This window comes from Trachemys scripta, chromosome 9 (assembly GCF_013100865.1).
Source record: "Trachemys scripta elegans isolate TJP31775 chromosome 9, CAS_Tse_1.0, whole genome shotgun sequence".
Lineage (NCBI taxonomy): Eukaryota > Metazoa > Chordata > Testudines > Emydidae > Trachemys > Trachemys scripta.
This window is the reverse complement of record NC_048306.1, coordinates 97044071-97059967: the sequence shown is the minus strand read 5'-3', so window position 1 is coordinate 97059967 and position 15897 is coordinate 97044071. Positions and strand designations below refer to the sequence as shown.

At 46.9% G+C, this 15897-nt stretch overlaps 1 protein-coding gene across 8 annotated transcripts in view; it reads right to left on the bottom strand.

Moving 5' to 3' along the window:
• Positions 1 to 3377: 3377 nt before the first annotated feature.
• ABCC5 (ATP binding cassette subfamily C member 5) overlaps positions 3378 to 15897 on the bottom strand; it is a 76154-nt gene continuing 63634 nt past the window's right edge. For all 8 annotated transcript variants that reach the window (XM_034781425.1, XM_034781424.1, XM_034781423.1 and 5 more), the window contains 8 exons: positions 15461 to 15647; positions 14424 to 14513; positions 11377 to 11566; positions 10376 to 10535; positions 9443 to 9521; positions 8491 to 8604; positions 6584 to 6748; positions 3378 to 5020 (listed from right to left, as the gene is read on the bottom strand). In XM_034781425.1, coding sequence (XP_034637316.1) covers positions 4919 to 5020; positions 6584 to 6748; positions 8491 to 8604; positions 9443 to 9521; positions 10376 to 10535; positions 11377 to 11566; positions 14424 to 14513; positions 15461 to 15647 — 1087 coding nt within the window. In that variant the 3' untranslated portion in view covers positions 3378 to 4918. The remainder of the gene's footprint in view (positions 5021 to 6583; positions 6749 to 8490; positions 8605 to 9442; positions 9522 to 10375; positions 10536 to 11376; positions 11567 to 14423; positions 14514 to 15460; positions 15648 to 15897) is intronic.

Below are 15897 nucleotides of genomic sequence, written 5' to 3'. Positions count from 1 at the left end.
TGGCCTGGACCCAGCCTCCATCTGCCACACTGATGCTCCCCACCCATGACCCCGACACCCCCTCCTGCAGGGAATGACCCTGAGCCAGTGTCCATCCACAACACAATTGCCCCCCTCCTCCAGCTGGGCAGCCCGCACCTGGTGTCCACTCATGACACAGACACCTCCTCCTCCAGAATGGCTGCCCAGACCCCTTGATCTGCCCAGAGCCTACTGTCTCCCAGAGAGGAATTTACACTGCTGGGGACAGGCAGGACACAAACCCAAGTGGCAGCAGTGCTACCCTGGCCCTTGCCCATGGTCCCCTGAGGATGACAACAAGGCCTCTCTGATGCTGTCCTTCTTCACACCCGCTCCGCCCAGTGGTCTGTTAACGTCCACAGATACACACACTGCACCCCAGCTCTCCCAGTGCCCAATTCAAACTGCCCTTCCCAACTGCCCACATTCGAACATCCCTATTCCCAACTAGCACCTCCCCAAAACCCCATTCAGAATGTCCTCCACAACAACTGCCAGTCAGACCATCCCTCCCCACAACCAAACTCCAACCGTCACAGTCCCAGCTGCCCTAAATCCCATCTGTTGCTTCCAGCCATCATCCCCTTTTCAAATTCCCTTCAAAAGGACCCTTTCTTACCAGCCATTTCTCATTCTCCCTCCCAGGTGCCCCAACTCCCAATGGCTCAGCTCCCTCTCTCCAGTTCAAACTCACTCCTGGTCTGCACTAAAAAGTTAAGTCGGCCCAGCTGTGTCACTCAGGGGTGTGAAAAATCCATAGCCCTGAGCAATGTACCTATACCCACCTAACCCCTGCTGTGGACATGCTAGGCTGGTGGAAGAATTCTGTAGACCTAGCTACCGCCTCTTGGAGTGATGGATGACCTATGCTGATGGGAGAACCCCTCTCATTGGTGTAGGTAGACTACAGCAGAACAGCTGTAGCTTTCCAAGTGTAGACAAGCCCTTACTCTCCTGTGACCTGTCACTGCCAACTAATGCAGATCCACAGGTCCCAATTTAAACTGCTACTTCCTGACTAGCTGTTCACACCTGCCTGGTTCCAACTGCCCTTCCCAACTGTCCCAGTTCAAACACCCCACCCCACCCCATCCCACTCCAAACTGCCACCATGACCAGGCCCGGTTCCACCTGTCCCTACCAGCGTTCCTTCTAGTCTGTGAGTGTAGAATGACAGCGCTCCAGTTCAAACCCTCTGGTCGCAGCAGCATTGGCAAACATGGTCATAGGCTGGCATGGTAGCACCAGGGCAGAATATTGGGAGCCGGTGCGGTGCTCGACCTTGGGTACTTTCTCTGGTAGTGGATGCAGAGGGCCTGGCACTAGCTTCCCCAGCAGCAGGAGAGGGAGTCTACTCAAGAATGGTGCTTCGAGCAGCACTGACTGAACTCCATGAAGGGTGCAGGGTGCATCTATGTGCAGCTTCTCGGACATCCAGCCACTGCCCATGTGGAATTGCTACAGGTCCCCCTGGAACCTTGGATCTCATTGCCCAAAACCATCCAGTTGCAAATTTGAGGCCTTTGTCTTGCCAGGGTACAATAAAATTGCTGATTTCCACTGCTCTCTTCCTAGCCCCTCCACCCCCATGGCTTCCTTGAAGTTAAGTAAGGAACACAGTTTTGCCAGGGTGCTTGCAGTGCAGATAGAAATGTAGCTACCTTCTCCTCCCAATCACAGTGATAAGTGTCCATCACCTGCTCTAGCCTCCAGCTTCCAGACCCCACTGGATTAATAAAATGGACCCTGTTTAATTTCCAAAATCTGGTCACCCTCTGTGCTGTGGCTATGATAGGAACTTGTCACCTTTGATGTACGTGTGTGTGTTTATGGAGGGGGTAGCTATACTTCTTTCTGGTCACTTATCCCCTGCAGCAACATTGCAGCATGGAGTGGAGATTGGGTGACCAGATGTCCCAATCTTATAGGGACAATCCCGATTTTGGGGTCTTTTTCTTATATAGGCTCCTATTACCACCCCCCACCCCCATCCCAATTTTTCACACTTGCTGTCTGGTCACCCTAAGTGGAGAGGGGATACACCATCAGCCTCTGTTAGCACTAATAGTACCTTATGCATAACAAATACTTCCAGGCCCCAATTCTGAAGCCTTTATATCCCGCATAACTTGCTTTCTGATTACAAGGGAACATGGGTGCTACTGCCACAGGATGGGAAAGGGGCAGGAACCGTTTTGAACCAAGAAGTAACAAGCTTCTCACACATTATACTCACTTGTTTCTGTCTCTATGAAACTTCTTTTTTTGCAGGCGGGGGGTGGGGGGAGAGAAGTAGGTGAAAGAGGGAGGTTTGCTGGATCTAAATGTAAGTAAATCCCTCAAAGGCAGAGGCCCACCTCTCTAGGGATGGGGTACAGGAAACCTGGCTCTGACCCATGCTGACTCCAAATTCCACTCCCCGTTTTTTTGAGGACACGTCTATTCAGCAAGGGGCAGCAGGGTTGGTGAAAGCGTGGGGGGAGTGACAGCAGCGTGGAGAAACCTCCACAGCCCTGGGGTGGGCCCAGCTGCACCTTCTGATTGAGTTCTCCCTGCATCTCCATATTTTTCTTTCTGCTTAGGAACCGAAGGCAGGAGCCCCTGTGCTACCTCGTTGGTGTGAACTGAACTTGGCAATTGCATTCAGGCTGAGGGTGGGACAAAACAGCAGATTTTTCAAGAACTGTCCAAACTACGGATTTGGGGGAAAGGCTCCACTCCACTCTTCATTAACGAATCTGCGACTTGTGGTCTCAGTAGATCATTAAATACAAACAAACAAACTAGAAACGAACGATGCTTTCTGTGCTGCTCATCTGCATGCCAACACCCAGAAAGCTTTTCTACTTTTGTGGTTTCCCTGTGGTAGTGATGGCCGAGCTGTCAGCCCCAGTTTCTTTGTTATTATACTCAGGCCCAGATCCTTCAAATCTGTATGTGACACAACCGGAAATACAAGAGTTGGTGTGGGTAGCGAACGGGGGTTTGAGGAGACATGGGCATAAACAGGATCCAGTCTAGACTATCAGGGTGGTTAAGTAAGCTCTACACTCCCGTCTCAGGCCTCACTCTTACTACAGGGCAGAATCTCATTAATGCCAGACTGGGGTCCCCTGTGCTCCCTGTCCGGCTCAGCACTTAAACTTGTAGCACCTCCGTACTGGGCAACGTGGAAATAATCCACTGTACTCTTAAAGAAACTGATCTGTCCTAAAGGGAAAGTCAGCTCCAGCTTGATGCCTCAAGAGAAACCCCCGATTGTGAGAACTCTTCAGCGGTGGAGCTCTGCCAACGGCCGCAACAGACCTGCGGCTCAACAGCGGTTTATGTGCCTCAAAGAAACAGCTTCACGCAACAAGAGTTTACAAAACCCAAAATAGTTTTATTCGCTTTTTCAGATTTTTGCCTCGATGAGACATTTTGCGAACATGCTAAGGCTACAAAATGTCCAAGTTGACAAAGACATGCAATGCTGACCATTCAATAAGTCACAGCTATAACTGGAGTGACCGCGCCCACCTGGGCCCCACAGAACAGGGATGGTGTACAGTAATCATGGTAACGTACCACAGAGGACTCAGCAACCTGAGGTAGGTCTCTTTACAGTAAGAAAAGAGCTTCCTTCCAGTGTCACACCCTGATCAGCAGGAACCTGTTCAAAGCTGCAGAAGACTTCAGGGTGTTGTTAAGGTAATAAGTGTGCAAGACCAAAACAGGAAACGCTGATGTATTTTAAGCTTAGTGTAAGTGAACAGCACGAAGAGTGAGTGTTATGTATGCCAATAAGAACCAACCTCAACCTGTCAAAGAACATTAGCAGCCTCAAGATATAGGATTCAGCTGGAGCAGCTCAGGAAAGAAAAGACTTTACTGCCAGCAACCCAGGGTTTGGATTTGAACTTCAGAGGGCGATTGTTTTACTGCAGGTTGTTCTATGAACATTTAGATTCTGGTCACGAGTTAGATCAGCGAAGCAGGAGTTTGATTATTTTAATGGAAACAAAACCCGAACTCCATTGATACATTAGGGAATGGTGCTGCATTCCCATTATTGCCCCAGGACACTGCACGCGAAAGAGCTGCTACATTCCCATCACTGCACCAGGACACGGAGTGATCGTGGAACTTTCCTGTGACCCAGAAGTGGTCTTCTCCCTGAACCACTCAGGGGATCATAAAAAAGCTACCCTGGGAAAGCATCATGGGAAGCAACAGCAGCAGCTGCCACCATGAACAATAGTGATGCTCCAAACAGCTTTGACAATAGTTACGATGCAATAGAGTTACACCACAGAGCCCTTCCCCCCTGTGCAGGACGATAACGATGGGACATTGAAGGACACTACTGCAAAGCTTCACTTCCATTCAGACACGCAGAAAATCCGGCACTATGAAAAGACCAGCTGTAAGAGACTAAATGATGTCTGATACAGTCTGATAACAAAGCCAGCTCTCTAGTACCGTAAACTGTACAAAAATTATAGAAAAGAATATGCACTGTTATTAATACAGTGCTCATTTTAATATAAAATAAACAGCTTACATTTCCACTGTAAATATAGGCTATGTACAGAATTATGTATAGATATAGCTACATGTATAAAGCTTCATTATAGGCCTCTGATACATTTATAACTATGGCTCCCTGAGCCATTTGTAGAGTGCATTTAGTAACAAAAAAATTTAGTAATATGAATATGGAATAAATACAATAAAAACAGGAAGAATTCTTACAGGGTCTTAAAAAGTCTCCAGGTTTGACACATTGTGCTAAAAATTAAAAAGATGAAAAGGCAATAATCTGCTTTGAGAATGAGAATGAGGAGGAGGAGGAGGAGCTGGCCTGCCACAGGCAGGGAGTGGAACCCTCCAAATTAAAGTGACTTTATCCTGAATTTTAGCCCTTGACAGCAACCTTGTTGTCTGCAGCAGCAAACATGGCATAGAAGCGCGAGTTCTCGTTGGACAGAAGGGCAGACGGAGTGTCGAATTCCACTACCTAAAACAAACAAGGTGGGGAGTTTTCATTAATGAAATTCAGCATAGAACAGGTAGCCAGAACAGAGGGTATGCTAACATCACAGTGATGAACCAGGGAACTCAATGCAAGGGACTGTGCCCAGGGCAGCTATATTCCAGGTCCCAATCTGACTCCCTGCCCACATCATCTCCCGAGGCCACACAGACAGACTGCATAATGCCAAGTTTGGGGCACCCCTTATTGGTTCAGCATCTTTTTTTCCAAATCATTCCATGGATGCCCACATGCTAGAAAGACTGCAACAGCTGACAGCCTCCTGGTTCATTATCCAGGTCTCCTTTTGCAGATCTGGCTTTAGCCTACTAATGGCATCTGCTTTAAGACTTTAAATTGTGTTCCATTAGCTTCCCTCGTTCATTTTCTTACCACCATCAAGAGTTTCCATTATTATTTTTTGCCAAGCACCCAGCCCCACAGGAAGAAAGAGTCCCTGCCCTAGGAGCATTGTTCTGACATAAATGAGTGGCACAGAACAAAGAGGGAGGAATGAAGAGCGCTCAGCAATGGATGAAGGCAACAATAAGAGCACATGATTACTCAGAGGGCACGGATGTCTCTTGGTGCCTTCACCAAATTAGCCTTAAAAGCCTAGACGTGGCTCCTGCTCCACGTGCCAGCTAGAGTTTTAATGAGAAGCAGTGCTCCCAGCTCCCTACCGGCCCAGAGTGCAAGAGCAAACTCTGACCCCCAGCAGCAAGGCATTGATAGGTGGCATGGTAACAGTCTATACATATTTGAAGGGGGTAAACGTCAAGCAGGGATAGGAATTACTTAGGCAGGGGTGTAACTTGGAGGAATGGGGAGAAATTAAGAAAATGTAAGCTAAACGTCAGGGGGAAAAAAAGTTTCCTAAGAGGAGACTGATCCAGCTGTGGACTAGGCTCCTGGGGGTCAGGGGTGCAGATGTCCTGTCTCTTGGAACATTTCAACTGAGACTGGACAAAACACTAGGAATGTACAATTGTGAGCAACCCTGCACAGGCTCAGACAGACAGACTTGGTGGGACCCAACGGGTCTTTCCTTCTCTGACTTCTAGGACCTCACCATGTTCTTCACATTTGGAGTTTACTGAATAGAGCCCCCATATGAAAGTCTGACGCGTGTCTCTCACAGCCAGTTATTACTGTAGGGCTGCACAACAGCGCTAGGGCAAATGGCACTGAACCCTAAGGAGATGCAGGCAGCTCTTACACCTGCTGGAATTAATCTGCCTGTGGAGTTTCCAAGTGATGAGATTGCTCCTACATACCTGCTTCTAAATGGGTTTGGTGTGTTTTGAGGAAAAGCGGGAGAAGGAAAATTCATTCCCTTTGATCTTGTCATGAGGAGCAGTCCCTTATTCCAACACAGAGAACTACTGCCAAAGGGGTGAAAGAACATACAGCCACATGTACCATGGCTTTCCACACTGTGGAGAGACAAGCTCAGCCTGGCTATGTAACCAGCACCAGCAAGCAGGCTATACCTAGAGCCAAAGCAATCTACAATGCCAGCCCCAAAGGCAAAGTGAGACTAATTACCTGTCCTTGTGTTAGCACCATGATCCGATCGGAGCCCAGCACAGTGTGCAGGCGGTGAGCAATTGTTAGCATAGTGCAGTCTGCAAACGCCTCCCGGACAGTCTCCTGAATCAGTACATCGGTCTCAGTGTCCATAGCAGCTGTTGCTTCATCTAGTATCAAAACCTGCAAATGGCACATAATGCAGGGTGTTACATTATAGCTAACCCACTCCCCCCCAGGACACAGGCACACAGTGCGGTCCGAAGACAATCCTGCTAATTGCCATGACAAGGGTGACTGATAATCCTAACAATGCCTCTTGCACTTGAGAAGGGCATCTTGCGTAACTGCCTTGGACGCAATCACTCCCTGGGCCTTGTTTGCTGGAAGCATTTTACGATCGCCTGTCCCACAGCCCTATAACAGGAGGGGCCGTGGCATAGGGCTCAGACATCAATCTCGTTCAGTTTTATATTCCACATCTGAATCTCAGATTTGAACTTTAACCAGTGAACTATTCCTGATGGAACCAGCACCTCCAGCACTCTCAGGAGAAGGCTTTTGGAGAGAGGATGAGATGAATGGAGGCTAGGAAGCCTGCATCATCAATCAGCTGTCTGGGACTAAAAAGCACTGTGCTGTGGGCCTGCTCACTCCATTAATGCTGGTGCCTACCTTGTAGCAGCTCTCACTAGCTAGCCTGAGAAAGGAAGAGATTCCTTCCCTTTTCCCACCATCCAGCCCTCGCTTAGCTCAAGCCCATGCCCTCATTGTCACCTATCTATGGTAATAGCTCGAACACGGCAACTCACATAGTATTTATTGTTCCCTTTAGTCTCTGCTTCGAAGTTTTCATACACAGTACTACAGTTCAGAGACACTATTCCCCTTCTGAGGATACCTCCCTCTCTCAAGGTTCCATGTTGCTACTCCCATCTGGAGTTAGTCAATATTGCTCTTTAGTAGCCTAAAGGGGATCGTTGTTAAACAAGGACATCCTCTTTCTCTTCAGATCCAGACAACCACACTACTGGAATGACAGCTCATCAAATCTCATTGGCTAAGCTAGGTGGACATCATTGGTATTTCACGTGATACAAGAGAAACCCAGGGTACTGCAGAGAGAGGTGTGGGGATCTTAGAGGAGACCACAGGTCCTTCCAAGCTTGCACTGAATCTGATGGCCTGAGTGGTGGGATGAAGGTGGGAAGGCGGTGGGGGGGCACTGTGCTGATGGAGGTGCCATTTTTTGATGAGATATAAAAACTGAGGATGTGAAAACTCAACGAGAGCCACTTTTTAAAAAGAAAAAGGCAGTTTAGCCCTGAGTCCTGGTCAAGTTCCACTTGGGTCCGTCTGTTCTGAGCTACCTAAAATCCTTTCTTCACTGAAATTATTATTCAGTTTCCCCTCCTAAAGGAGCAAAAATCTGGATAATTTTGGCAGCACAGGTCCCATGTTCCACTTCTAGGAGTTACATTTAAGTGGAAGGGGAAGTGATCCTTACACCACAAGCAAAAGACTTAGATATCGTCAGGGTGAATGGAGCCATGTAAAGTATCAGCGCTGCAACAATCTTGGCGAGCTCTAGCAAAGGGCGGGAGACAGAACCTAGTGCTCTCACGCACAGGGCTAAGCCACAAGGACAGCCTAAGACTCTAGCTGGTAACAAGTAACAAATCTCTGGATACAGTACTTGGGAGACGTATGGATCGTAGGAAGTCCTGAAGAACTGACATCTGCCTAAGGAATGCCTTCCCCACTCTCCTGACCCCACCTACTCTGTGGGTCACATTAACTGTTGGGTGTCACTCCCTTGACATCAATGGAATTAGAACAGGGATGAATTTGGCCCTGGAGAGCAGTCTTCTCATGCTGCAGTGACTGTGACCTCTCCAGCTCTTTCCCCTCCCGCAGACACTCACCTTACAGCGACGCAGCAAGGCTCTGGCTATGCACAGTAACTGTCTCTCCCCCACAGAGAAGTTTTCCCCATTTTCCATCACTTCCGATTCCAGTTTCATGGGCAGCTGAGCAATCTGGAAGGAAAGAAGAGGGGAGATTGAAGCCACTGTTCTGGGCTGTTGCGCCACCAACACGGGAACAAGACAAGTGGCAATGCTGCTTCTCTGCAACTTCAATCCCACCACAGGGCTAAGAAAAGTTCCATCCATCCTGTGCCCCTCACCATGCTGTCCAAGTGCTTCTCCCCCCCTCCATCTTCCAGAAGAAACAGATCATTTCACTTGCACCACAGCTCAGAGAGCCAAGAAGCGAACACCACACAGAACTAGAACCCGTTTAAAGTAAGCAGGTCGGATAGCTTGAACGTCTAGTAAGTCTGGCTGAAATGCCTCATGTATTTGATAACACTACTGTGAATTTACACTAGAATTCTGGACATGCAGGGCTAGACTAGAAGAGAGGTAACCTTGCAGTGACATTAGCTTAAAATAGGTGAACAAGTCTCATTCATAAAAGCCTACAGCATATTCTTAAGTCACATCAGTATGAATACCCTGTCTCCTGACATCCTCCCCCATCAAGAGCAAACCGTGAACTTGGCCCTGTGCTGGGCAAGCTCCTACATGCTAGAGCAGGGGTTGGCAACCGATGGCACGCGTGCCAAAGATGGCACGCGAGCCGATTTTTAATGTTCACTATATGCACCCACACCCTCACCTCATGACCAGAAAGTGACACACGCCTTTCCCATAAGCAGAAGAGACTGCAAGGACAGATTGAACTTTACCTGCAAGTCTTTAAAGCAGAAGTGGCTACTAGTGGGATATGCAGGTAAGATCTTTGTCGCTCTCTCTCTCTAACATAACCATACCCTTCTCCTCTCCTCCCCCTCCCACCATGCATCATACTTACACACTCCTTCATGTGAGTCCTTTCCAAGGCATCCCAGATTTGCTCCTCACTGTACTGGTTGAAAGGATCCAAGTTTGATCTAGAGGAGGAGGGAGAAAATGAAAAGGAATCTTTCACCAGATCAACACTGAATGACAAAACGGTGGAGTTCTAACCCCTCAGCATGGACAGCTCATATCCACCCAATGCAGCAACAAGTCACACCACGGAAGTCAGACACTCCTGGCACACAAGGGTTAAAATGGCCAAAAAAACAAAAGGGTGGAAAAAACCCACAAAGAAGCAGAATCTAATGGAGATTTAAAGTGGGAGGCTACATGTAAGACAACACACAGCAATGATCATGCTCAACTCAGAGTCTCTACCAATACCCAGCCTGAACTCAGATTTCACTTGCTTGTGTGTCACAAGCTTGTTATAGTTTTAAAAGCCTGTTAGAACAGTTATGCTAAAATAAAAGGTTAGAAGCGTTCTAACTAGACTACCGCTCCCGGGCTCTTGCAATACACACGCTGAAGGCAGGAGCAGGCCAGTGCCAGAAGGCCCAGCTTCTGCTCCCAAACCACCATATCGCACCAGGTATCACACACAACAGCAAATGGTAATTCCGTGGCACCCAGTTTTCTGAAGCTGCTGTTGTTGTTTCCTAGGATCAGGATTCTAGTCAGTTTCCCTTTGCTGCTATCCACACATGGTGCAAAATGTAATGAGAAAATGAACACAGGAGGAGGGATGTATATGCCACAGAAGAATCAGTCAAGATGAACTGCTGAATGCTACACTATTGAGTCACTCTAGTTAGTGCCCTGGGGAGAAACCCACTGCTTGGGACATTTAAAATTAGACTGAACAATACACCACAGAAATAATCTTTCAAGGTTCATGTCAATCTAATGGCCCTTTTCTATCTCCATTGTCTATGGTCTTACTAACCTCACAGTTCCACTGAATAACACAGGCTCCTGAGGGATTATTGAGAGTTTGCTGCGGAGATCTGCTAAACCAATGTCATTGATTTTCACTCCATCGATTTTAATGCAGCCTCCAGACAGTTCAACGAGACGAAAGAGTGCCATTCCAAGGGAGGACTTCCCTGCAAGGATGGAGGAAAAAAGTAAGTCAGCCAGTGGTTTTTGGGAGCAGCAACTCAGTACAGCTGGTATTGTAGAGACACAGAGACAGTTTAAAAGAATAGAAGTGTTTCAAAATATTGATACAAAGGGGCCTCCAAACAGTTCTGGGTGGGTCTAATCCAAGCTGGGCTTCATCATCTTTAAAATCCTAAGCAACACCGATTCCTCATTTAGAAACAAGAATACTGAAACTTAGCTATTCACCTGATATCATCCTACTCAACTGTGGTTTTAAACGAACAGGCCTCTTAAGATGATTTAGGGCCAAATTTGGCTGCCACATCCATGCAAACAACTCCCAGCAAAACCGCAACAAGCGTATTTTGGGGGAAGAATTTGGCCATTACAAGAAAGAGTTGGATAGCCATACGTTGGCTGAGTAGACAAACAAAGTAGCTACTTGATACTGGGCAACAGCCGTAGATGACAGAAGAGGTGTTACTTAGGACTGTGTTGTCTGGAGTATAGCTGGGCTTCCCCTCTTCAAGAGGGATTTTTTTTTGTTAGAGTCTTCATCTGTGTGGATCCCACTCAAGGCGTGCAAGTGCTTTATGAGCATGTTCACACACACAAGGCTCATGGCACACCTTGAGTGGGATCTGCACAAACAATTCTGAAGAACCAGTTACATAAGGTAAGTAAATCGTTCTTGTCCGGCTCCCATTCAAATGCCTTCAGTTCAGATCCTGAAGGAAGCATCTTCACAGTGGTGCAGAGGCTTTCACGTTAATCAGAGCTAACCAGTTATAGCCTCAACTTTGCCAGCAAAGTTATTTAACTCCACCCAAAGCTCCTCCTCACCTGACCCCGTCCGCCCCACGATGCCAATCTTTTCCTTGGGTTTGATGGTAAAAGACACTTTCTTAAGCACCAGCGGGAGGTTCTCTCGGTACCGCATCTCTGCATTTTCAAAGACAACTTCGCCTTCATGGGGCCAGTCCAGAGGGGGAGCTTTATTCTTAATTCGAGCTGGAGCCTCCAGAGAAAGGGTCTTTAACAAAAACAAAAACAAGACGGAAAAGTCAAAAAGCATCAACATCCCAAATTGTTTACTGCAGTTCTGAACAGGAGTTAGTTTCTTTGGATGATAGATTTTCCCCTTTCTTTTCTCACTGCTAAGCTGAGGAGGGAAGCTGTGCCCTCAAAATTGATCCCAGATCCCTTGAATGGTGCTCTGCATTTCCCCACTACAGGGTCAGCCCCACATGCTGCTTTAAATGCCACCTTAATGAGCATTTAAGGAAGGCAATGTTGCCTAGTGGCAAAGGCACCAGATTCGGAGTCAGGAGACCAGAGTTCAGTTCCTGGTTAGAACATAAGAACGGTCACACTGGGTCAGACCAAAGATCTGTCTAGCCCAGTATCCTGTCTTCCGGGTGCCAGGTGCTTCAGAGTGAACGAACAGAACAGGTAATCATCAGGTGACCCATCCAGTCACCCATTCCCAACTTCTGGTTCTACTACTGGTTTGCTGGGTTACCTTGGGCAAGTCACTCCCCCCCGCCCCATGTCTCTATTTCCCCATCTGTAAAATGGGACATTTTATTCTTAATTCAAGTTTTACTTTTGCAAAAAGTGCGGATGGAAAATGCTAAGTAAGAGCTAGATACTGTTTATAGACAGAAACCATGAAGTTTCTCTGGGGGAGGGATAGCTCAGTGGTTTGAGCATTGGCCTGCTAAACCCAGGGCTGTGAGTTCAATCCTTGAGGGAGCCACTTAGGGATCTGGGGCAAAATCAGTACTTGGTCCTGCTAGTGAAGGCAGGGGGCTGGACTCAATGACCTTTCAAGGTCCCTTCCAGTTCTAGGAGATAATAAATAATAAATTAATGGAAATATCCTAAGTTCTTGGGAGCCTGCAGAGAGATTTTATGGCTGTGGGACCCAGCAACTATCTTCAAATCACAATTTGACTGCAATGCTACACAGTGCCATAGAAATGCTGATTCACCCACATTTGCTGTGCGAGGGTCACATATTAGTTCTGCTCATGGATCAAGTGTGATCTGCATTTATAAAGTGGATAAAAAGTGAAATTCAATGAGTGGTGCCCCCCAAATTTCATCTACCAACCCAGCCAGGTTGGCAGTAGATCTGCTGTGTCCACTAGACAAATCTCTGCTTTCTAGCAAGAAGATGGTCTTGGCAGAAATTGAACATCTACTGATGTTCAAAAGGGATGCTGCTCAATTAGCATAGTACTGTATTTCCTTGAACTAGGTGCTAGTAAAAGAAATCTGAACAGCCACACTGAAAAGATGCCAAACCCAGGGCTTCATGGGGCACAGAAACTGCTGGGAGCTTGTTTTCTAGCACACAGACACCCATGCCATCCCCAAGACGAAGAACTGAGACTCTGTTTGCTATGGCCAAAGATACAGAATGCCATGGCTGGCACACAGCAAAAACTGTGATGGGAAAGGACAACAAGTCAAATGTGCTTTATATTACAATCAAAACAGTTTTAAACAAGTTCATGATACGATGACCATTTAGACAGCCAACAGGGTAGGAAATCATGGAGTCGTCTTGCTCAATAGCAAGCCGTCCAGGGTGACAGTCAGTGACTTTACAAAACCCTATGAAAGGCCTGGGTTTTGTCCCTGAAGACATGGCCATGACAAACACTGCACTGCTCAGTGAGAGCTAGACTGGGCCTTTCACAGGGTGGGAAGGTGCAGGAATTCCTGGGATGGTTACCTCAGCTTCCGCAGTTAGAAAACTTCACCTCGGAAGGCTGCACAAGATTGCTAGTTTCCTTTTGTTTCTTTGTGTAGCTACAAAATTAAACTAATGTTTCTTTCTCCTGTACATGCAGTCTCTAGAGTAGAATGGGATAAACTATCCCATATATGAGCTGCTTAAAGGCCTGGAGTTTCCAGAGAGATGCACCTCTATGGCGATCGTCTGAGATAGCTGACCTACTCACTCAGGGTCAACTCCTCAAACAGCACAAGAAGAAAGAACCGCGCTCTGCAACTCCTGTGTCTGTGGACCTGGAAAAGAGGCTAGTCTGCAAAGGCACATATCAGACCCACTGTATAAGCTTCTCTGGGCCCCCTCTCTTCCCACAGCATCAACACACAGAGCCCACTGTAGTGTAGAAAAAGGTGTGGCGCAGGATTTGCTGCTACCTTGAGCAACAGTAACTTGTTATACATTTAGCATGGCAAGCTGCACATCTGTACAAGGACAGCAAGTTGATTAGTGGCTGTCCTGACTCGTCCCGGTCCACCTCCCCCTCTTAGCTGTCTTAAGGTTCTCAGCTGCCAACTTCAATTCTGGAAAGGATTCCATAACTTTCAAAATATATTTTACAGCAGACAGCTGTGTGGACAACAAGAGTGACTCAATGGGGACACAGTGACTTTAAACGCTGAGCAAGTAGAGTCAAGTCTTCAAAGAGCCACTAATAAAGTAAACCTTTCAGGCCTGAAGTGACTCAAACATGCCAGAGAGTGGGTATTATGCAGCTGCCCTAAAATATTGAAAGGATTTCCTACAGTGAGCCCTTCTCACCGCCCCCATTTCCTTCCTTCTCGCTGCAGGACCCCTTACAAACATGCAGAGTGTATTAGGCTTCACTGCCACTGGGCAGAAGCCCTGACAGTTTATGTACCAAGCTAATGAATCCTTAGGCCCCAGTCCTGAAAACACTAAGCGCACCACTAGCCCTAGTGAAGTCAATTTTAAACACAGGCATGTTTGCAGGAGCAGGGCCTTATTTCCTATTCTAAAGCAGGTTCCAATGCAGATACAGGCCAGCTCTCCTTCCTCTCATGTCAAGAGCACGAACAGCAACAAAGAATTGCACAAGAAAGAATGAGAAGGTGAACTAATGCCTTACCTTGATGTAGTGATCAATCCTCTCCACTGAGGTGAAGCGAGCCTCTGTTTCTGAGGCCAGTCTGACTGTAAACTGGAATAACCCTGTTAACTGGGAGGGGGAAGAGACAGTAATTGAACCATTCATTTCACAGAATTCTACTGGATTTGTTTATTCTTAACATATCTAAGAGCTTTTCATAATCAATACCCTATGGAACTTGGATGCCTTGATGCAAAATAATCTTACTTGTGGTAGCTTAATAGTTAATTTTAGAAGGCTTACAATTCCCATCAGTAATTCTTTATGGTCTGTGGATCACCTGAAAAGTCAGCAAGGTGACTGAGTAAGTTTCTGATGGCAAGGCACTTAAAATGTTAATACTATTCTCTTATCGGACCAACTATCAGCGAGAGAGAGAAGCTTTCGAGCCACACAGAGCTCTGTGTAAGCTCAAAAGCTTGTGTCCCACACAGACAGAAGTTGGTCTAGGAAAAGATATTACCTCACCTACCTTGTCTCTCTAATATCCTGGCACTAACATGGCTACAACATTGCATACTATTAAGCTCTTCATTTTGTAGTTTCACCTTATTACAAGAAGGGGGTATAAAAAGCCCAACAATGGAACGAACTAACCTGTATGTATTCCAAGTACTACTAGTATAAACTAAAGATCACAATAACACACCTCATCAAGTCATCAGATTGGCTAACGTGCATGTTACATTCTTTAGAAATATCCAGGAAAGAAAAATGTGCAATATTCTATTGAGGGCCCAAAACAGCTTCCACTCGAACATTAAGAGAGAAATTCAGCTACCAATAGCAACAATCTCAAACATGACTCCTCCAGCCTGTCCCTACCCCCTAGGAAAGGCCCTAATCCTTGATTACTATTGCTCCATTATCAACAGAAGCATCAGTCTCTCTGCCCTCTCCACAACACTGCATTAAGCAAAAACTTTTCAGTAAGACGTTATCGTTACCTAAACCAAGATGCACCATGGTTAGAGATTCAGACAGAGTCTAGAGTCCAGAAGTGGACAGCACCTCACCTGCACAGCATAAGAGATGGCGAGCCCAGCATATGCTGGAGCAATCTGGCCGTGCATTAAGACAATCATCAGGCCGGTGGTTGTGATGAGGGCGATGCTGATAACATCTAGTCGTATGGCCAGCCAGCGCATTGCACAGCTGAACAAGTAAAACGGTGCTTGATTGTCATCCAGCAGCTCTTGGTACCTGGAAGCAGGTAAGGGAGAGATTTGGAGAGGGGGCAGTTGCACCTCTTTGAAGCTTTGTATTTAATGACGACACTTCTAATACTGCTGCACGAGACTAATATCAGAACTCATCTGGATGGACTAATCCTGGTTCTCGCCTCTCGTGCAGAACTCTCTCCAAACCAGGCCTGGGGGTAGAGGATTCACAAATACACACCTTTTATCCTCTGGCCCCTAAATCACACGGGAGATCTGCTCATCTTTGTGGT